Source organism: Microtus ochrogaster, linkage group LG9 (genome assembly GCF_000317375.1).
Source record: "Microtus ochrogaster isolate Prairie Vole_2 linkage group LG9, MicOch1.0, whole genome shotgun sequence".
Classification (NCBI taxonomy): Eukaryota; Metazoa; Chordata; class Mammalia; order Rodentia; family Cricetidae; genus Microtus; species Microtus ochrogaster.
In genome coordinates, this window is record NC_022034.1 from 12,139,679 (window position 1) to 12,161,859 (window position 22,181).

At 47.3% G+C, this 22,181-nt stretch overlaps 1 protein-coding gene across 3 annotated transcripts in view; it reads right to left on the minus strand.

Annotated features, from left to right (window-relative positions):
* The window catches only part of Arid1b (AT-rich interaction domain 1B), a 357,068-nt gene that overhangs the window by 13,754 nt on the left and 321,133 nt on the right, over window positions 1–22,181 (minus strand). For 2 of the 3 annotated variants that reach the window (XM_005363408.2, XM_013352342.2), the window contains 6 exons: window positions 16,982–17,091; window positions 16,115–16,273; window positions 10,135–10,344; window positions 8,273–8,477; window positions 3,438–3,576; window positions 3,061–3,233 (listed from right to left, as the gene is read on the minus strand). In XM_005363408.2, coding sequence (XP_005363465.1) covers window positions 3,061–3,233; window positions 3,438–3,576; window positions 8,273–8,477; window positions 10,135–10,344; window positions 16,115–16,273; window positions 16,982–17,091 — 996 coding nt within the window. The remainder of the gene's footprint in view (window positions 1–3,060; window positions 3,234–3,437; window positions 3,577–8,272; window positions 8,478–10,134; window positions 10,345–16,114; window positions 16,274–16,981; window positions 17,092–22,181) is intronic. The other variant, XM_026787331.1, reaches the window with a different exon arrangement.

A 22,181-nucleotide genomic window follows, 5' to 3' on the forward strand; every position in this document is an offset into this window, starting at 1 on the left:
TGGCTCACAACCATCTGTAAGGAGGTCTGGCACCCTCTTCTGGCCTTCAGGCATACGTGCAGACAGAATATTGTATACATAATAAATAAATAAATATTTAAAAAAATTCCGCCTTGAACTTTAAAAAAAAAAAAAAAAAAAAAAAACAGGAAAGTTGAAGATGGGATGAGCCCTGACTTATTTCTGTCAAAAAGCAGACCACCAAAGAGGTTGCATATGCAAATGAGCATCAGCTCAGAGCCTGAAGAAAGCAGTATTAAGTCCATCACTTCCTGCAAGTATTTGAAACATTTTAACTTTTAATGACTCTGACAGCTACGTCTAAGTGAAGCAAAGCTGACTGAAGATTTCTGAGTCAATGCTGTCACACCATAGACCAGCCACAAAGGCTGAGGCCAATGCAGGAATATCACAATCTCCACCTTCTCTCTGTCTGAGTTCACAGCAACTTGTGGTAGAACCAGTGTTGAGAATTATGTTCCATTTTATAGATGGAAAGATAGAGACAGACAGAAGTCAAGTGTCATAATTAAAGTAAAGTAGTTTAATTCCCTAATACACAAAGTCATCTTAAAAAAATCAACAACAACACCAACAAAAGATGGTAAGTCAAAAACAAGAAAAAGCCATTCACAGAAAAAAGGAAACTAAATTGTCACTCAGCATGTGATCGACGTGTGGCCTCACTGTAGAAATTTAAGTCACGATCTCATTGGCAGATGTTCCGGTGGCTGGTTAAGAATCAGCTTAGTAAGCAGGCCCACACACCTGCACACTCCAGCCAGTGCCTGTAACCGCTGCGACTTCTGCCTGTCCTTGATGTGGGCAGCGACCCCCTGGCACACACAGAGTACATCCATGTGTGTCCACAGCCCATGAAGTTCCCTTCCCTATAAGGACACTGGGCTGGGTGACATGGCTGGGGCTGACCAACAGGATCAGGAGAATAGATGCAAGCAATCTTCTTGGAACATACTTCCACTGTGTGACAGCATGACAAGGGTACCCTAGAAACTATATAGGAAGGTCCCAGACTCTAGCTGGATCCTAGCAAAGACTGTCGATGTCAGTTATGTCCCTGATACACAGTCCTGAGACACAGGGAAGTTGTGCTGACTGAAGTCAGGGCAGTTGGGGCAGTTTGCAATATCATGAAAGATGACAGAGATACTTTATTTCTATTCTTTGACTCAAAAATCCATCTTCCATCTCATGGAGACACTGCCACAATCACAGGAACAGCTTATTTCAACAACTGTTTTGTATGAGCAAAATGGGAGAAAATGGCCCGACCAGTGCTCCAGCACCATGGTCTAGTTAAAGATGAAGCACAGCTGTGTGTATGGATGTTAACAGATGCTCAGGCACTGGGTACCATGGCCAGAGCTTCAGAGAGATAAGGATACAAGTGGGTTGGAGGTTGGTGGTGTGCAGGCACAGCCGCCTCCACAGGCTAAGCGTCCTGAGACCAGACTGACTCACTGTACCACTGAGTCACAGGCCAATGATAGCGACGCCACCAACAGTGACTTCCACTGACCAAATTGGTCTGAGTGGTAGAAGAAGGCAAAGTGAAGAATAGAAAATATTATTTACAACAAATTAGAGATGGAGGACAATCTTTCCCGTGGACGGCGTTTCTGCCCCAATGCTATGGGGCAGGAGGCGAGCTGAATATAAAAGGATTGGGCCATTTATCTATGATACACGTGGCTGATGAAGACGCATTACTCTCCAGCAGCACAGCTCTCTGCTTGCTCCCCTAACTGCACAAATCCAGTTTGTGCATATGCACAGGTGCACACCCACACGGAGCTAAGTTCCCTCTAGTCCCCATCTTACTCTTGAGATGAGCTCTTTCTTACTGAATGTGGGGCTCAGGAACTCGGCTAGGCTGGGTGTCCAGCAAAGTCTGGGGATCCTCCGGTCTCGGCCCCACAGAGCTGAAGCTGTGGGTATCTCCACCACTCTCAGCTTTTATGTGCTTGCTGGAGATCCAAATCCAGGCCCTCCTGTCTGTGTGGAAAGTGCCTTCCCCGATGGCTACCTCCACAGGGAGGAGGGGCACAGAGGTCCCACCCCAAACACAGATTGGTTTTTCCATGTTATTGTTACATGTCTAGAGTCTAAAAGTGGGATATGGACCCAAAAACTCTTCTCACACCACTAAAACCCAGATACTGCTACCAGGTCTTTCTATCTCAAGGTTATTTGATTTATTGTATATTTTGAAAACCTGTATTTAGAAGTAGCCCCAAGACTCTTGAAAGGAAAAATCACAGTTTATCTTGCTTTATGCAACTGATCTCTGAAATATGTTTGAAATATTCTAAATCTCATTTGCTTGCTAGTACACACCCAATGCTACAGATGTTGAGATTCTTATGTTATGTTTTTATAGTCCATAATACTCATCAAAACCAAGCTGGAGCTTCATGCATCACTCCACTTATGGCTATCACAAAACTCACAGCTGGTATGCACACGTTTTTAATCCCAGCACCCGGGAGGCAGAGGCAGGTGGATCTCTGTGAGTTTGAGGCCAGCCTGGTCTACACAGAGTTCCAGGTCAGGACCTTTGCCCTCCTCTGATGCATTCGTACAACATCACTGCATGTCCAAGCTTTCCTGCTGCTTTTTCCTTCAGTCACGGCCTCTGTGCTTCTCCCTCTAAGTTTGTTAAGTCTGTCAAGAGCTATGTAAGAGCCACAGGCACAGTACACAGTACACAGTACCCAGCACACACTAACACGATGCTGATGATGCGGGAGAGGGGGCACCTCCTGACCATGGAGTCCACGGTTCTTCCACTGGCTCTTATGCATGGACTCACCCCTTACAGCACACCCAGGCTCTACCACTGTCGCCATTTCTAGACGAGGCAAGTAAGACACGTAGAAGCTATGTTTTTTTACAGCTATAGCTTAAGCAAGGAAGTGAGGCTGAGCTACTAAATGGCAGGCACTCAGATGTGTCCCAAATGAATAGACTAGGATATGAGGCAGTGGCGAGAAGAAAGCCTTCTGGACCATGTCCATGCAGAAACTCCGCTCTCTGTACCTTTTCTCATCCCACTGAAGGGGTCCTTGTTGGGCTCGTAGGGCATCCTGCCCATCATGTCTGGCATGCTCATGCCCTGCTGGTACGGAGCATTTGGAGTCATGGAGTTCCGTTTTGGGTATGCCGCATCACCCACGTCTGAGAATGGGTCGTGCACACTGATTGTACTGCTCCTGAAAGATGCAAAAGATGAAGGCTGAATGAACCCGCAGCACGAGCTACACACACTGAGCTCGAGAAATAAATCACTATTATATGCTAAAACTAGCAGCACTAAACTCGTAAAAACTAACCAGGGAACAACACTGTTTTCTATTAGGTGTCCTCCAAAAACAAAATAAAACCTGAGTCTACATCTCAGAGTCCCCGGAACATACCTTCCACTTTGCATGGGGGTCATCTGTCCATGAGGGGTAGATGCTGGGGTTGGTGGCTTCAGGTCACCAGGAACTTCTGCCATCGAATTGCTGCCAGTTGACTGTGGAGTCTGTGGGCCTTGTAAGGATCCTGAGTTAGCTGGCAGTGGTCAAAAAAAATAAGGGAAGAAGCTACAGTTATTGGGTAGAGTAATCTGACAGCCATGCATACGAAAGGATTAGAAGGAAGACATTTTTGGAAACATAGCAACAATGTAGTAAAATCAGTCACTTATATGTTGATTTTATTAAGGGGATGGAATGAGAGAGGGAAGGAGGGGCGCAGAGAGAGAGAGAGAGAGAGAGAGAGAGAGAGAGAGAGAGAGAGAGTGAGTATTCCAAGGGTGGAAGACAGGGCTCACACGCTAAGACAAATGCTCTGCTCTGAGTTCTACCCCCATCAGCCAGAAAAGGAATATTTCGGAATAAACGATTTAGAAACATACTTCATTTGTGAGCCATAAAATATAGTTATACGTTTGACTGGGTAATTGCTTCCTGGGGTATTTATCCCGGGGAAAAGGAGTCTAAGAAAAAGAAGGCTTTAGGCAGAAAATTGTTTAACTCAGCGTTGTTGGAAATACTCTACATGTAAATAAAGGAGAAAAGGGACGAGAATTTTGGCACATCAGTCTGATGGTCTGTAATAAAGTGCTTCAGAACACGGGTTCTGCAGCGCAGCAGGGCATGTCTGCAGTTCAAAAGTGGTTATGTAGGTTAACAAGGCACCTTACACTATTTTAATATCTTTTCAGTAGTTGGACACCTATGCTCTATCATTAAAAACACTCATTTGAGCTGTAAGATTTGTTATTGCAGATGCACATCAGGCTGGCTTGCGGTTAGTTCTTCAATCCTGCTGCTGGGCTTCTGAGACTGTTTCCACCACGGTTACTTGAGAGTCACAGCATTTGGAAGGGAGCCCTTTCGGAACTCAAGTGGGTTATTAGTTAACCTTGCCCACTCCATCATCCACCGTAGTCTTTAGCATGCTAGATGTTCAATAGATAGATGTTGGCTCCATGTATCCATCAGACAGGAACATAGATGTTGTTTCCATGTATCCATCAGACAGGAACAATCGGGGGAATCTGTGTCTGGTGCATCTAGGCCCTTTTCAACAGATGAACCCGCAGTGTAGCCAACTGACAAAGGCCACACAACCCCATCTTTATGGTGTCTGCACAACTGTCTGGGATTGAGCACTGCAGACTGCCAGCACATGGGAAATGACACTTGCTCTCCTGTGGAGGAGGGGACAAGCTTCGCTCCAGTGCTTGTTTTAGTTCAGAGGAAATGGGGGGCAAAGAAGTCCTAAACCATTTCTTAACGAAGGCGTCAGAAATGGGAAAAGTGGGCATCACTATGTACGTAAGAGAAACTGCATGTATGTATGTATGTATGTAAAGAAACTGCTCAAACAACCTCTCTGTGATCTGATTAAAGCTTTTATTGGAGACATGAGAACGAGAGAACAGACAGGCATCTGGAAGAGCCCAGGGCCAAGGCAGAAGTAGACCGAACACGGCCAGCAGACAAGACCAGACTGTCTGAAAGGGGAGGACAGAGGGGGTAGAAACAGACAGGGCACAGCGAGAAGAGCAGGGGCAGGTGATGTGGGAAGGTTTCCTCTGGACTTGTTCTTAGCAAGCCTTGGTTATCTGTCGGATGGGGGCTGCCCAGTCCCTCGGCCTGACTGGCTGCCCACAGTGTATGTGGGGCTCAGGGTGACTTAGGGGTGGCTTCAGGATCCAAGCCGACTCCTTCCTCGTGGAGGGAGAAAAGGTAACTAACAAGCACTCCACTCTGGAAATGTGCACTAAGAAGGCAGGCGGCAAGGAGTGAGCAAGGAGCCTTTTAGGACACGGCCAGTCCTATCAAGGCTTCCATCACTTCCCTGGAAATATGGCTCGCAGCCTGCTGTGATGCTAGAATGACCTTATTTATAGAGCAGTCACATTTATAGCTAATGAAAAACAAACAAAGAAAAAAATTCTCCTTTCCTGCCAGTGTTTTTCCTTTCAGGAAAAGAAAATGAATACACCCTCTCCCAACTCCATTAGCGGAGAAGGCCGCAGGCTCTCTAGGATATCCCTACCTCTTGCCAGAAGCTACAAAGGTATGCTCTAAAGTAAACAATGGAAAGGTTACTGAAGGTTAAGTGCGTTCACACACTTCAGAGGGGAACAGCCAGGCTCCTGGCTGGGAAGATAATTTACACAGCATGAACCCAGTGCCCCAGTTCTGGTGGGAGGGGGTGCGGGGAACAGTGTGAGAAGAACAGCTGACGTGTCCCTGTTGTAGTGACTAGAGGTCACCCAGAGGGCACCTTTGTTACTGCGGCCCCACTCTCATTCCTCTTCCTCTGAGGATTCCCTAGTTGGAACCACGACAGGTTCCGTGACATCACTTGTCAGCTAATGACAGAAATGCAGTCAGCGACCTGCCAGCAGAGACAGATCGGTCTTGGGTTACAAACTCACTAGCTGAATGGCATTTCCTTGTCTCCGCCTGCCCCACTCCTCAGCTCCAGTTCCCCAAGTCTGCTGGGGCCACCTGCTGTTGACTAAACTTCCACCAACTTTGAGAAGTTCAGTGTGAGGATCCCATTGGCACCTTAGACATGCAGACTTCATGCCAAGGCCCTGACGGAGTTCAAGGGGTGCATCTGTCTGCAGAGTGTCTGTCTGGAGGATGCAGCTGCAGAGGCTAAGGGGACAAGCCTCCGAGGTTTGACTGAACTCAGCTTTAGATTCATAAAGCCACAGTCAATTAAAACTGGCCAGAGACCCAAAATTTGGAATCCTCTCAGAACACAGATACATGATTTAGGAATAATTGACCCGGCGGTGGGTGGGAGAACAAGCTAGAATATTCATTAGAAATCTTTGCTTTAGTTTGCCTGCATGTGCTGGCACAGAAGTTTTAGCGAGATCAAGAAAACATCCTGGCACAGGAATAATTTTCTTCAACCATCCTCAACAAGGGTCTGGAGCCAGGGAGGCCATCTGATGCATGTAGGACTGTCACATAGACCAGGCCATGGGCCAGTTACTGGTGCTCACTGTCCCCTGGATGGGCTCTGTGTGGTCCGGAGCCCAGGGCATGCATTCTCTGGGATGCAGCTTTGCTCCTAAATCCCCACATCACAGCAGGACCCTGGCTCCATCTGGACCAAGAATGCTTGCCCAAGCCACGCTCCTCTGTGCAGCTGAAAGGATAATGTTGCCACAGGGGCAGTGGTTTAAGCCGGGGAAAGAGAAATGCTGGCTTTCGAGGGAACAGGCCTCCACTTTCTGCAGGGTCTGTACCCCGGCAGGGCCTCCTGTACTGAGGCTGAGGCATGCTGGGAGAGCTATTCTCCACACAAGTGCAGGCCATTCAGGGACACGACTTCTTTCCTCACGAATAAAATGCATCTTTAGATCTTTGCAGATATTACTGCTCTGGACTCTGCACCCCACTGGGGCTTTATTTTGGAAAAATAGTCTCAGCGCTGTTCATGGGCAGCTAGCTTCTTTCATTCTGTGAACTGAATGTAATGTTGTGTGGTTTTTAAAATTAGACTGTCCAGTACTCAGGTACACCCAGAATGGTGAAAGTTCGGATCATTAAGGGTGAGGCTGCAGAGGAGGGTTTTTCCACCTGGCAGGCCTACATCTAGGGATGAGCAGGGTATTGCACGGCTGGCCGTACTTCTCTGAGACCTCTTCACTGCCAAGAGTAGCAGCTTAGCAATGCCAACAGTAGCCAGAGAATCACTAGAAGCGAACAGAGTTCTTCCTGGGGCTTCTAGATGTAAACATGAGGCCTGCTTCAAAGGCATTCCCATCTAGGCTGAGCTGTCTGGAGGGCTCAGTGAACAACATGTGGCCAAACAGCCCAAAACAGGCTCTTGCACCCTCACTGTGTGGTTTGGGGTTCTAAGACTTTATCTCAGGGACATTTAAATTGCTCCTGCATCCAGGGCTGATGTGAAGATAAAATAAGGATACAGAAGTGTACGTGCTCGAGAAACATGGCTGTCAGCTAGCTTCAGGGCCAGCCATGTGCTGGATCAGCAGTCTCCACCTCGTGCAGTAACTGGAAACCTGCCCACAGCGCTGAAGGGTACCTAGGCTTCCATGTGATCTCTGATGACCCATCGGTGACCAGAAACCAGGAATGGTGGGACTTTCCTGAGTGAGCAGGAGGCCAGTGTCTTCCTGTCTCTAATGCAGGAGTTATCAGCACACAGTGTTTGCTAATTTCACACATGAAAGTCTATGGGGGGGACGAAGGCCAAAGGGAGAGCTGAAAAGCATGGCCCATAACCAACAGCGTGGGTGGAGGGGCAAGGAGTTGCCTCATGACGGCACGCAAGGGCCTTTTCCACCACCCGGCAGGGATTCCTTCTAGGTAAGAACCTGCTGGACAGGAAACAGCAGAAACTATGTCCAATCTCACTTTATTTTTTTTTAAAGTACAAATCTGAGTGGCCCAGACAGAAGAGGTGGTGCAAGCCAGCCATTGGGCCATTACAGCACTGGGGCTGTAAGATAGCAGAATGGGTTCATGTAGGTGTTTACTCTGACTAGGGCTGGATGGAATATTTGTAAATCCTTGTATTAGAAACAAAGGTATGTGGCCTAGGATTTGAAGGTCGACTCTGGTGAAGAGGAGCGGCAGGGAGTACTGCCTTCTGTGTCTGACGCAAAGGGCAGCAAAGCAGCCCCGCATCTCACTCTCTGAAGCACTGCTGAGGAGGCCGGCTCCTCTCCCAGGCCTGGGGTCTGGCTCAGCCAGATGTCACTTACCAGGAGATGGCGGCTGCAGCTTGGGCTGTTTCTTGGCATCCCCTGTGCTGAAGACTTCTGGCGGGGGCTCCTCCCCACGCTCAATTTTGCACTCAAAGGCGAACAGGTACTGAATATACTGCTTTTTCAGGGAACTAGCCGCGCTGCTTGAAGTGCCAACATTTAGGTTGGTTGCCAGCTCACGCCACTTCTTGTTTTTATTAACCTAGCAAAAAAATGGGCAGGATCGTTGGTTTGCAGCAAAGTGGCTTGTTTAAAGCCAGGAGACAAACAAGCACTTAATGTCTTGGCTTCCTTTTTTCAATTTGCCTCTTTTAACCAATGCTCATTACTCCCACTCAGCAGCACACAGACAGCATTGCAGTTATAAAGCCATTAAGGAACCTGCCGATGGCTACATAAAAGCCCACTTGCTGGGGTCTTCTGCCTGCTCTATCTCCTAGAGATTTGTATAAGAGCTTCCGGATTCCTGAGTCCCAGGAATGAATGGAGCCCCCACCCCCACCACACACACACACACACACACACGCACGCACGCACGCACGCACGCACGCACGCACGCACGCACGCACATACACCTATCCCCACCATCTCTAAAAGGGTGCCTAACACTAACAATAACAACACTATACTTCGATGAAAAAATAATGCTCCCTTCCAGTATCCACTGGATGTGCCCCTGGGCCCCTGGCTACATCCTTCCATTGAGCTCTCACTGAGGCTCCCTGAGGGATGGACACAGGAAGTATCTAGAGCAGGGCTACTGCTCCCTGGCTGGAGTGTTGGCCAGGAACTTAGTGTCTGGGGCACAGGTTTGTGTGTGTCCTCTGGGGCTTATTACATGAGGCTGAAGAAATCAGCACTCCAAGAGAGGATGGTGGGGGCATGGCTTCAACTTTTTTGTTCCTATCCAGGAATGGGTTGTGAAATGATAAAGGCATGAATAAAACATAAAGACACAGAAATAGCTCAGGGAAGATGGAGGCTTGTGCCTTTTGATGTGTGCTATGTCGGGTGGCTTGCAATGGTCATCTGGATCCAAACTGTAGCACAAGGTTCCTGATGTGCATCCATTTAGTGCTCAACAGTCACAATAAACACATCTGACAGCAACAACAGGCCCCAGTCCCGTATGAGCTACAGCAGCAGAGCTGCACAGACCCTGTATGAGTGGATTCGAGTTGCTCTTTATCTTGGTGATCTGCATTTAGGGGAGACAGAGCAGAAAGGGAGGGGCAGGGCTCCTAGGGAGAGGGAGGAGAGGTGGTCCATCCAGCACGTGACGTGGACTGTGACACACAACTCAGCATGGTTAGGATAGGTTCTAATGGGTCTATCCTAGGCCTCAGTGTGGGGGGGGGAGAGGCAGGTAACTGAAGGGAAGGCCAAGAACAAAGGTTTGTCCTGTAACTCCCAGAACCACAGAACTGAGACACAGAAACCTCAGTGACACTGTGGCTGGTCCTCCTGTCTCCAAGTATGGAATTACAGGTGTGCCCCATTAGACTCAGTTTGAATTAAAATAGTGAATTTGATTTTTTTTATCTGATCCCCATGATGAATTTAGTCATTTCTAAAACACGTCTGGAGTGTTTACTATGAATCTGTAGCAGATTCCAGAGAATTCTAGAGCTGCTGGGGGAAGACCGCTAGTGATCTGGTACAGATGAGGAAATCGAGACCACACAGTGGCAGGAGAGTCAGGGATCCTAGCCCTCTCCAGCCACCACAGGGTCCTGGGAAGGTGACCTTCCTACAGGCTTAGCTTCTCTTCTGTGAAAAAACCGAAACAAAAATGAAGCATCCCAAAGGAGCCATGCAAAGGCCTGTCTGCACACTTGCTCGGCACTGGGCGGTCTCACCTGCGCCAGACCGCCAATCTCTTTGACGCAGACGTAGAGTCGAAACAGGTCCAGGGGCTTCTTGCCCACTGCGGGAAGACTGGACACTGGGGAGCCCCTCTCTTCCATGAAGGTCAGGTAGCGGTCGACCCACAGCTTCCTCTCCGGCTCGTTCCCCAGCTCATACACTTTTGTGATCTTCTCCCCAGTGGTGGAAGAAGAGCTGGACTTCTAGTGCCAGAAGTGGGTGGCAGCGGGCACGGGGAGCGGAGTGGGGCGAGGGGAGAGGGTGAGGAAAGAGCAGAGAACTGATAAGCACAAGAAACATGTAAAGACTATGACTATTCTGCAACGGCGAGGGACAAAGGCTACTAGTTCAGGCACAAATTATACATTTTCTTAAATAACACACTCTGACTTCAAATAAAAGGGCCCAAACTCTTCATTTTAACACATCAAAAAACCAAAGTAAAATAAACTCTGACAGAAGCACTGAGTCTTGAAAGGCAAGATTCCAATGAGGTCTCATGTGCTTCTGAGAACCAAAACACTGGCAGCCCAGAGAAAGAAGGTCTGGGGTCAAATTTCTCATGTCTGATGCCATAAAGTCCCCTCACCTCCAATAACACATTCCCACTCTTTTCCTCCAAATAAGAATGACAAATAAATTAAAAAAAAAAAAAAGAATGACAAATACGTGTCCTTATGAAAACTAGGTCACATGACAGAACAGATACCTGGCGCTTGCTGCAGTGTGCAGGACAGAAACCACAGACAAGACAGGTGTGCTTCGAGCTGCTGGTGTTTGTAAGCTATTGGGCAGCTAAAACTGGCACGGGGCAGCCAATTCTCCCTAGGTAAGGGTTCTGAGACTCTCAGTGTGGTCAAGGGGTTATCAGACAAGCACCCTGTCTGTGTGGTTAGCGCCCTAGAAACCACGCACCAGGCTCGGTAAGAGGCAGCTTTCCTCTACAGGCCGTTCTGCCTGTGATGTTAAGCCTCTGGTTTTATTATTACTGAGGCATAAAATCTATAAATAAAATACATAAACACGGACGACCTGGGCCCACTTGTGCAAACCTGTACTCCCAGGTACTTGGAAGGCTGAGGCAGGAATATCACAAAGTTTGAGGCTATTCTGACAGTTTATTAAGCCCGTCTCAAATTAGGAAAAAAAAAATAAAGTAGGGAAAGGATGGGGTTAGACCTCGATGGTATTTAGAAAGGTCTAAATTCAGTCCTCAGTACCAAATGACTGAATAGGGCAGCTGACATGGTCAGAATGGGAAGCAAGTGTTGATGTGGGATTCCCCTCTGTGTGCTGTAAATACCATCAGTTAATAAACTGACTGTCTTGGGCCTGCGCAGGGAATATAGGTAGGCGGGGAAAACTAAACTGAATGCTGGAAGAAAGCAGGCAGATTCAGGGAGAAGCCATGTAGCCCCACCAGAGTTGGACAGAACTTTAGCTGGTAAGCCACAGCCACGTGGCCACACACAGATTACTAGAAATGGGTTAAATTAATATGTAAGAGTTAACCAATAAGAAGCTAGAGCTAAGGGGCCAAGCAGTGATTTAATTAATACAATTTCTATGTGATTATTTTGGGGCTAAGTGGCTGGGAACAAACAGTATGATCTTTTAGGGTGTGTATCTGATATATATGCATTTATAATATCCAAATGAAAAGCTCTTGAATTGCACCCTTTATAAACTTTATTTTCATTTTACTAAGAGAAGAAACTACAGAGCTGACAGCGGAAGTTCATCAGCAACCCTGCAGGAAAGCGGGAGGCCATTAGCAGGTGGCTGCTAAAGGGTGGCAGAGAGCTGTGCTTCTTCTAGGAAGGGTCACTCAAACATAAGCCCAGTGCTTTTAAAAGATGAAATCATGAAATAAGAACATGAGGGAAAAGCATCTTTCCCTATAGTCAGATACATTCCCTCATGAGCAACTGGGAGGCAACGTTTGCCAGTGGTGCTGTTAAGGAACAATGAAGGCCATTGGGTGTTTAAAGGGGCCCTGAAAGACCTGAGCAGCTCTGCCATGACCTGGAGGTTACAACCCAGCCTCCACTTCAGGCCAGTGCGTGCCTCCCTGAGGACATGAGCATGAGCAGAGGACCAGTGTACAGCAGCGTTTGTCCCTGCCTTTGAGAGGATTCTTAGGGCTGGAAGCAGACCTAAAATACTGGGGGAGTCTGCATGTGTAGATTTTAACTTGGTCACCTTTCTTTGTCAACCTGTGTTATTCTAATCTGTTCCTTTATAATCAGGAAAGGGCAATGAGTAGTTCGTCACAGTTTTTTTTTTATTGTGCGTGTGTATGTTTGTGTTCATATGTATCTGTCTCCACCTGTGTGTGTGTGTGTGTGTGTGAGAACATGTATGTATGCATGCAGATGTCCAGAGTCAACAAAGGGAGCAGGAATCACCTGGAATTGGAGTTACAGGTAGCTGTGAGCCATACAACATGGGTGTGGGTGCTGGGCCCTGAAATGGGTCCAAGAGTGAAGCAAGCACTCCCAGCATTGAGCTATCTCTTAAGCATAAAAGGTAATAGTTATTGATAATTTTGCATCTTCCCCGAAGGCATTTTTGTGGGTTTTTTTTGTTTTGTTTTTTGAGACAGGGCTTCCCTGTAGCTTTGGAGCTTGTCCTGGAACTAGCTCTTGTAGACCAGGCTGATCTTGAACTCACAGAGACCCACCTGCCTCTACGTCCAGAGTACTAGAATTAAAGGCGTGTGCCACCACTGCCCGGCTTCATTTTTAATTGTTTTACCATGCAGACAAAAGCATTTCACATAGCCCAAGAAATGTAGGTGCTTGTGTGGCAATCTCCCAGGAGGCCTGCTGGCTAATCCACACCAAGGCTCAGTTCTCCTGTCACATGCTGCTCTGCAGTGCACTGTCTGACAACGGCTCTCCCACCGACACAAGCTTGGCAATTGTGAACGCACTCACTTGGCACAGCGTCCTTAACACTAATGGTATGCACGCTGTTCTATGACAGAAAGTTGTGTAAAAGTCTGACTGTGCGCAGGTAAGAATGAACAACTACTTATTATAACAACGAACAGCATATGCACTGGACAAAAGGTGTGACACGAATGTGGTGGCCACAGTGAGGTCACAGGTGAGAGAGCAGCAGTGGACACCTCTCTGGGCCAAGGCTTGCTTGTGAGTTGTGTCAGTGTTAGTGTCTGGAGAGAGAACTAGGAGAACAGAGGAGCAGAGCCCAGCAGAGGACATGTGTGCTCCCTGCTGCCAATGAACACGGCTCTTCCTCTCTCCTAGACACTGGCTGGTTGGACTATCTGAGGAAATTTCTAGTTTTTAGATATGTTTTTATTTTATGTGTATATTGCCTACATGTATGTGTATTGTGTGTACAGTGCCCATGGAGGCCAGAAGAGGGCGCTAGATCCTCTGGAACCGGAGTTGCAGACGGTTGTGAGGCATCTTTTGAGTACTGGGGACTAAACCCAGGTCCTCTGCTAGAGCAGCCACTGCTCTGGCCTCCAGAGCTATCTCTGTTCCCATTTGAGGATGGTCTTGAGGAGACACTGCCTACGACGGTGGGAAGGGCCTTCAGGAAGACCCTGTATCTTTTGCAGGAGTCCAAGGGCCACTTGGAACTGCTTCTGGGCTGTGAACACTGTATCCCAGGTTCTGAATCCCTTGGTGAGCAGGGAGAACGGACGCTGCTGAAAAATCACAGCAAGATATTCTGATGGCGCCACACACACTTTCCTCATATATAGTTTAATTCGGCTCAGACGCGTTTTCTTCAGCCTCTGAGACACATTTACATTTCAGCAATCTTTGCCATATGCTTGGTTCTCTTTATATGTGTATGCGTATGGACAAATGTTTATTTATATTTTAGAATGTTTTCTAACAAAGCAATGTTGGTCCAAAGCACACTGTCAAAGCAACCATGGCAGCTCTGTTATTTTGCCCGGCTCATGCCTGCTATTAGCAAAGCTTTTCTGGGGACACTACTCGAGACCGGTTTCAAGCACCAACTGAAGCGGCATCTCTGCAGGAGCAGTTCACTTCTCCTGAATTGCAGGCGTCTGCAGCAACCAGAAGCCCTATGGCACGTGGTCCTGCAATGCACTCCCCTCTGGAACACTCATCTCACGCAGCAGAGCACACAGCGAGGGCCTAGCACAGGACAAACACAGCCTCTCTTGCCCTTGGTTAGCACTGGAACCACAGGTTTGCGAATAGATTCTTAGACACAAAGCAATTTACAGCATGAAAAAAAGAAGTGAGTGAGTTTTTAAGAAAATTCAAGTATAATCATCAGAAAATGGGGTCAGTACTTTACTTTTCTATTACATTTAAATAAAATTTAATTTTTTTGAGGTGGGGCTTGCTATTTAGCCCAGGCTAGACTCAAACACGACTCTCCAGCCTTAGCCTCCCAGTCTGAGATTATAGGCCTGGGTCACTGTCCGGCTAGAAGACAGAATCTGGGGTAGGAATTCTGCACGGGCCTCGCTGGGTAAGGGCAGCTTGAGCAGGAAGCTGGAACACAGCAGCCTCTCTGTCAGCTGTGACTCCAGGACCAACAGTAAGTGTTTTCTCATGGTGCCCAGCCTATTAAGGTCTTCATTTTCACTAATTATTCTCAATTATTATCTTAAGTTTTAAGCATTACCATTTTCTACAACTGAGCCAATATGCAAACGTTTATGTAAATGTATCTGGACTCTGCCCATTCATTTAGCATTGTTAATTCATATGCTTTTTCCTGTTACAAAGAGAGAGAAAGGAAGGAAAAGGAAGAAGAAAAAAATCCCAAGGTGGTTTACTGAAAAACAAAATAACCCCCAAACACACAGTATTGGCTGCCTTCTGAGACTCAAAGCCAATAGCACAACAGCACCTAAAAACAAGGGGGTCCAGCTCCCCCTTGCTCTGATCTGGCTGGAAGTGGGCCACGGCTCACTCTGAAACACATCTTCAGGGAAGGGGATGCCCGGGACGCCCTTCCTCGCTCTGAAAAGGCAAACGCTGGTTATAGCAGAGTTCCACAAACGCTTGCCACAGCCACCAGCTCTTTAACATGCTGGGCTCTACATGTTTACCCCAGTGGATGGGTAATTAATGGCAGCCTCCTTTCGGGCTTTGATTAGATTGCCAGATCCTGCACAGCCAGGGTCTTCTTCCCTCCAACCTGCTCTCCTGAGCTGGGCACTTTAATGTAGTATCTTACAGATGTCAGCGTGTTAATTCCGTTTCTTGACAACTTATTTCATGTTTTTTAAAAAAAATCTTTTGATTCCCTATATATGAACGTAAAGTAAAACGTTATAATAGCATATTACTTTTTTATTGGCACAGGGTAATATTTTTAGAAGGAATAAAGGCCCAACTTGGAGGTGAAGGAGCATTTCCCGGTGTGTAGATGACAGATGCTGTCACTTACCTGAAGAATGTTAGCGCCTGTCTTCGTCAGCGACTGACACAGATGCACTAACATTTCTATAACTTTGGCCATTTCAGGCACACAATTTATAACTGAAACAGGCCGCTGTTATAACGCACTGTACCTGGTTGTAATATTTATTCATTTATTTCAGGTAAACAGCCTTGAAATCATTTTTTAGATACAATAACCATGACAAAGTTAAACCAGGAGTCAAATGTGACATTTATCTCCTGGCTGCTTTTAGTTTCCGTATAAATGACAGCAGCTGGCTTTAGAGAAGCCCTCGGTGGCACACACAGCAGGCACCCCCGGGGCGGTGTCTGAGCCCCTAAAACACCAGTGCACTCCACGTGGAGGAAGGGTTCCACCTGAGAACAGCTGTTAAGAACTCCAGAAAGAGTATAACACACTCAGATGTGCTGTTAGTAATGAATGATTTATAAATTCTGCTTTTTCACGGATCAACAACAGTCTTATAAAGCAAACTGGCAAGCACTAAAGTCTAATTAATTAACTACCCCAAACCCCTCCATACAAACAACCAGGGCCACTTACAGGGCTTGACGGAGTCTTGGGCCATCCTGGGCTGCTAATGCTGTCACTCTCATCTCCGTGAAAGGAGGAGATGCTGGCAGAGCTGGGGGACATTGGGGAAGGGACTGGCAGGTTGCCTGGGGTCGGAGGCTGAGAGATACCCTGAGAGCTGTAGCTATCCTGCGGTAGAGAAATAAAAAAATGACAAAGGTACAACACATTTTATTTAAAACAATTAAGTACATTCAGTTTAACAGATGAATTGTGTATATACACATACATGTACATACACACACATATCACAAATGTATATATAAAGACATGCACAAACACACATGAAAACATATATAACAGAGTACTAAAACATTCTTAGTATGGCTGGTCAGTTTGCTGGATGCTGGAAAGGCCACAAAGCTACCAAGCTTACTTTAAGCTTAGATGGAATGCTAAGCATGGGATATATCTTATGCAAAAAAGTAAGAAAGCAAAAAAAAAGAAAAAAAAAAGCCATTTGTCTTATTTAGGAAATAAGGCAGGGAAGCAAACAGTAAGAATGCTGTTGCAGAGTTAGCCAAAATAGGAAGCTCCGAACTATATGCAGAGAAAATGGGTCCAAGTACCCACACCAGGCAATGTAAATAAATCCTTTGCTTCCCCAACAGCATCTCTTAGCCAGGTCTCCACCCTTTCCGCACTGTGATTCAATGCTGTTAAGAATTAGTAACTTTCAGATCCACACCATGGGGAGCTGGGGAGCAGGGTGGGGGTGGGGAAGACGGCAGACAAGTGGCACACAAGGCACATCTATGAGACAGTGTCATCACCGGGCAGAGGACAGCACAGTCGCCCTGCAGGCAGTGACGGTGGCATGCAGGGAGGAGGAAGTACCTTTGACTTGCTCTCAGGCTGGGACGCGCCTTCTTCTTTACTGTCTGCTTTAAGAGGTGTGGACAGTTTTGATTCGCCCGGAGACATCATATCTGCAAGACCCATAGAAGCTAATGGGAAACAGGAGAGAGTAAGGATTACACTGGGGATGGACCAGGGCTTCTGCTCACCTGGCACTTCCCTTGAAGGAAGGAAAGGGGAAAAAAGAGTCATGGGATGCTGGAACACGCTGATGTCTGAAATTCTTTTACATGGTGGAGGAAGCAGACCCTGTATAGCCAAGACCCCCAAACACAGGACAGTTTATAGCTCTTTCTCTTTATCACAGCTTAAGAGAGCAGGTGACAAGTAGAGATGGACAGGCGTATGAACTGCTCACGCAGCGGCGCTGGAAGAAACTGCAGCGTGTATCTGCCGCCTGAGTTCTGGAGGACTTGGGGCTCTATTTCTACAGGTCAAAGATTTGTTTGCAAAATCTCAGCTACTTCCCATGCTCTAGTCTACAACAGAGGAGGAAAACCATACAGAGGACTTAGGGGACAGTCCCTAAACTCTAGAGGGAGCTGCTGACCCTCAGCTGGCACAGAGCCTGTGTCATCAACCTCTATAGTTAGTGAGACATCACAGGAGCTCCTGACTCAGGTCACACTTTCCATCTGCGGCCTGAGATGTGGATGCGCAAGCTCCACCCAGACCCCAGATAAACATTCAGAGAACAAGTGACCCACACATCCTCACTGTAGACACCAACAGACACGCTCAGGCGAGCGGTTTCTTTCTAAGGGAGGACTCAGACTATTGAGGACAATCAGGGTGGCTATCCAGGGAGTGGAGCTGAATTTCCATAGAGCCTACTGTCGAGCCTTCCACACAACTGAGCTAGATAGAGGCGCTGCAAGTAAGATATAATAGATGTGTGAAGAATGGGGGCACTGAGGCAGAGATCTGAAATCGCTCCCTGCCAGGATGGCAGAACCATAAGGCACCATACACAGAACCTGCTTCAGATGCTGCAATGGCAAGTATGGGCTCAGCCAGGCAGGACACAGGGAGCATAATGTGCTAGAAAAGAAGGGAAAGCAAACCAGCTGAAAAGGCCCCACAGATCGGCCACTACAGAACGAGTACTGCGCATATTCGTGCATTACTGTGTTTTAGAAAATAATTAGTTTTAATTAGAGCAGCGAGAGAACGAGCAGGCTCTGGTGAGTTAGCTGGCAAGCTCCATGGTGCTAATTTGTTAATATCGTTAGCATCACTGCAGGTTGAGACCATAGGTCCTGCCAAAAAAGCCTACCCCTCCATGTGCCCTGGAGTTTATGTCGGCACACTCAACACTGTGCTCTGAAATCCCGCGCTTCCACAGGCACACGGGCTGGCTTTGCAAAGCCCATTTGCAGCCCAGTCAGCCCTTAAAGTCATCACAACACACACAAATCATAATTGAGATGTTTTTCTTTTTTTCAAATTACTTTCAATACTTAGACTTTAAGAACTGGAACAAAAAGCTTTTTCAAGTGATGCAGCTGCAGAGGAAAATCTATTGGGATCAGCTAAAAATGTGTTATTTCTGTGAATGTGTGAAACCTCAAAAAAAGCAGCTGAGTGATATTACAGCCGAAGACCGCCTCGCTCAGTGGCTTCTGTGTGGCTTCTCCGCAGGGCCCAACAAGATGGAATTAGTGAGCCTGGACGCTCAGAAGAGGAATTAGTGTGTGCAGGGAGGAAAGGGGCCTGTGCACAGATATCGGCCCGTCCTTTCCCTTCTGCACACTGCTCAGGGCAATGGCAGCCAGCGCAATTCAGAGAAGGAGGTCACAGCACGCAGCTTCTGCCAAATCCTGCTGCTCCAGAGGTGACAGCTGTTTGGCCAGTTTTCTAAGTTATATATGGATATTATTTTGGCAGTAGGAATGGTGATATGTTTTATGCATTTCACACATTAATGTACACAAAAGTAACTTTAAGCAGAAAGAACTAAGCCAACTATACTACAATCATCAGCAGTAGTTCATACCGATTTCATAATCAGACTCCGATGAATAAAGCATACGTGGAATCTGAAATCCCCCAAATTTCTTCATTCTCTATTTTATAGTCTGAAGTGGGCACCCTGGGTATGCGATACACCTGCACCGCCCTACTGCTCTGAGAGACGGGACTGGAGTGGTACTTTCTACACAACGCACAGATTCTTCTAACTACATGACTGCACCGTCTGTCCACTGTGGATTTTATTTTTCCCTCTACTGAAATGCTTACTTTTGACTTGACCAAACTCTCAAAGAGCTGCTGCACAGAGCATGTATCTGCCACCCGCCAGGGCAGTGGGCTCTCCGGGGCACCATTTTCCTCTTTCCTCACTGTCAGATACGCCCTCCCTCAACTGCTGATTCTCCAACTCCCAGGAGTCCAGAGTGTGAAGTTCGGATGGGATGGCCAGGGACCACAGCACCCGAGATTACAGCAAGGGCTGCCGGAGCGAGGTAAATGCAGACATATCCTAAGGGCACAGCGCCATGGGGATGTAGGAGCTAAAATGACTTCTTAAGGCCACCAGGGGTCAAGGTCCTAAGGGAGCTGGATTCGTGCATTCTCAAGAACTCAGGGAACACAGGACTTGAGTGAAGCCAACCTGCATCCTCCAGCTTTTCTCTGCTATTTACACGGCTGCAGCCACTCCCAGAAGGCAGTGACACACACAAGCTCTTTTCCTTTCTTGGTAAAATCCCACATTCTAGAGCTATTTTGTCATTCTAAACACCAAAGCCTACCTTGTACACGAATTGGTTGTTGCTATTTTTTTTTTTAAAACAAATCCCTCTCTGTAGCCTAGCCTGGTTCAAAGAGCTCCCTATGCTGCCCAGGCTAGCCTCAAGCTCACTGGGATCCTCCTGACCCAGCATCTCAGGCACCGCCTGCTTGAAGGTTGCATGTGTGGCAGAATCCACTGCACGGTGAATAAGCGCATGTGCGAGCTACAGAAAGATCTCTGGGGAAGCACCCTTCCTCACAGCACACCCTTCTGAGGGGGTGCCAGGGAACACGAGGAGGGCATGGCTCCATAGTGTGCCCGGGTGACAGCCTTTGCACTGGCCTCTACAATAGAGGCCAGTGTCTCTTCCAGCCAGGAGCTGGCACACTGATGCGCTTTGGCTTGACCTCAGCATGTAAGTCTTCCATCTTATAAAACCTGGCTGACATGCTTTATCAAGTCCTCTCAGCCTGCGTCTTCCCCTGTCACTGGTCTGCCCGCTTCCTTCCTTGTCCCCAGTTTGCTTGTCTTTTTTCTTTCTTGAGGGTGGACAGTGATTGATCAAGTGACCACTGAGCAGAATGCTCCTTTATCTGTGGCTGTCACATTTGTGCATGTGAAGATCACCAGGGAAGTTTATTAATAACACAGTCTCCTGGACACACCCTCAGAATTTGGATAGGCTCTGCAGCTATAACGGGCACTCCAGGTGCCTTGCAGTAGGCAGTCCTTGGGCAGTTCTGTGGTAGTGCCACTGATTCCTTCCTAAGGGCTACCAGAGCTGGCACTCAGTGTCTAGGTGGGCAAATGATAGGGGCACTTCACTCTTGGGATTAGAATCTGGCCAAGGCTCCCTGTGGGGAGGTTTGGCTGTAGCAGCAGATGGGCTCCTACCCTACGGGCAGCATGGTGAAATGCCTGGTTTCTACTGAGTAGCTCCTGGAGAGGCCATCATAGAGCTCTAGGTGGTAGGCTTTCTGGTTGTTGGCATCAGAGATCCTCCTGAAGGCGATGCCTCATGAGTAGACAATAGTGCATTAAGGAATTACTACAAATGCTAAAACCACCACAGACCCGACTACAGTGCAGGATACACAAGTTTACCTGGAAGTTATTCTTTTGTTCACAATATTACGTGATTCAAACTTTTTAATCCAACTTGCTAAAAACAAATTTCAAACCTAAATGTGAATCCAGATGGCTCCATCAGAGGACAACCCCCACTGTTCCCACCCAACAACTACCGAGATCCAGGAAGAAATGCCTGCAACATTTATTCTCATAACTGTCTCCATCTAAGTAATCACTTGCTCACTGAAGTCTGTGACAATGTTCCTACACAGGAGGATGTGTGTGTGTGTGTGTGTGTGTGTGTGTGTGTGTGTGTGTGTGTGGTGCGCCTTCTACAACACCATTACCTGGCTCAGTGAAGGGAATGCTGGGAAGCTAGTTACAGGGGGGTGTTAACTAACGGAATCTCAGAAAACCCCACTGCTGGCCCTGCCTACACCTCTCCACCTTCCTCCACAGGGCACCGTGATGGAGGAATGCATTGGGAGTGGGAGTTGATCTCCACAGCCGCGATCCTAAGCCACAGAGGTGGACGTCACAATGAACCACTCCCAGTGTGTGGGGTAGCACACAGTTCTGGGGGTGCTGCACTGCTGACATCCTGTCATTCCTGTTCCTCTCAGAGACTAACACTCAGAGAAGACTCACGGGACCTGTCAACAGACACAAGAGGTGCTGAACGTCAATACTCCTCAGTTTTTCTGAGTGATCTCTTTCTATCAGGTAGCGTCAGACTAGATAATGTGGAAATGAAATCATATAAATTGTAGAACAAAACTTGATAAATGTTTAAATTATTAAAAATTCAGTATTTTGAAATGCACAGTGCCATGAAAAATATACTGCTATGCTTTACAGAAAGCTGTAAGGATAAATGGTCTTTCACTGAGCAGATTTCCTCTGCATGAAGTAATGAATCGCTGAATTATCTGAATAATAAAATGAAACCCTTTCTATGAGCCCCATAAAACTGGTTCTTTCTTCAGAATACATAGATCTTCTTGGTCAGGGTGTGTGCCATCTGTTTACCAAGAGCGTTTAGGGAGCTCTGGGGTTTAAAGGAAAAGGGAAAAAATGAGTATCGCTAACAGTAGACAGAAATTTATTCCAGTTTCAGATGCAATTTTATCTCAGAAAGCCAGACAGAACACAGGCTGTCCCGACCCAGACCTGTATGGGCTGGGCAGCATTGCAGGCTGTTGGATCTGCAGACTTCATTTCCGCCATGACCCACCACCTACCTAACACTGGGAAGGGGGATTTCAGGTATTGGAAACCCTGAGTTTGGACTCAGTTTAGTCTGTGTTTTTCTAAACTTTTAGGAAGTGAACCCCTAGGGCTGGGTGGTTCCGCTGCTCAGGTAGGTAACGCACC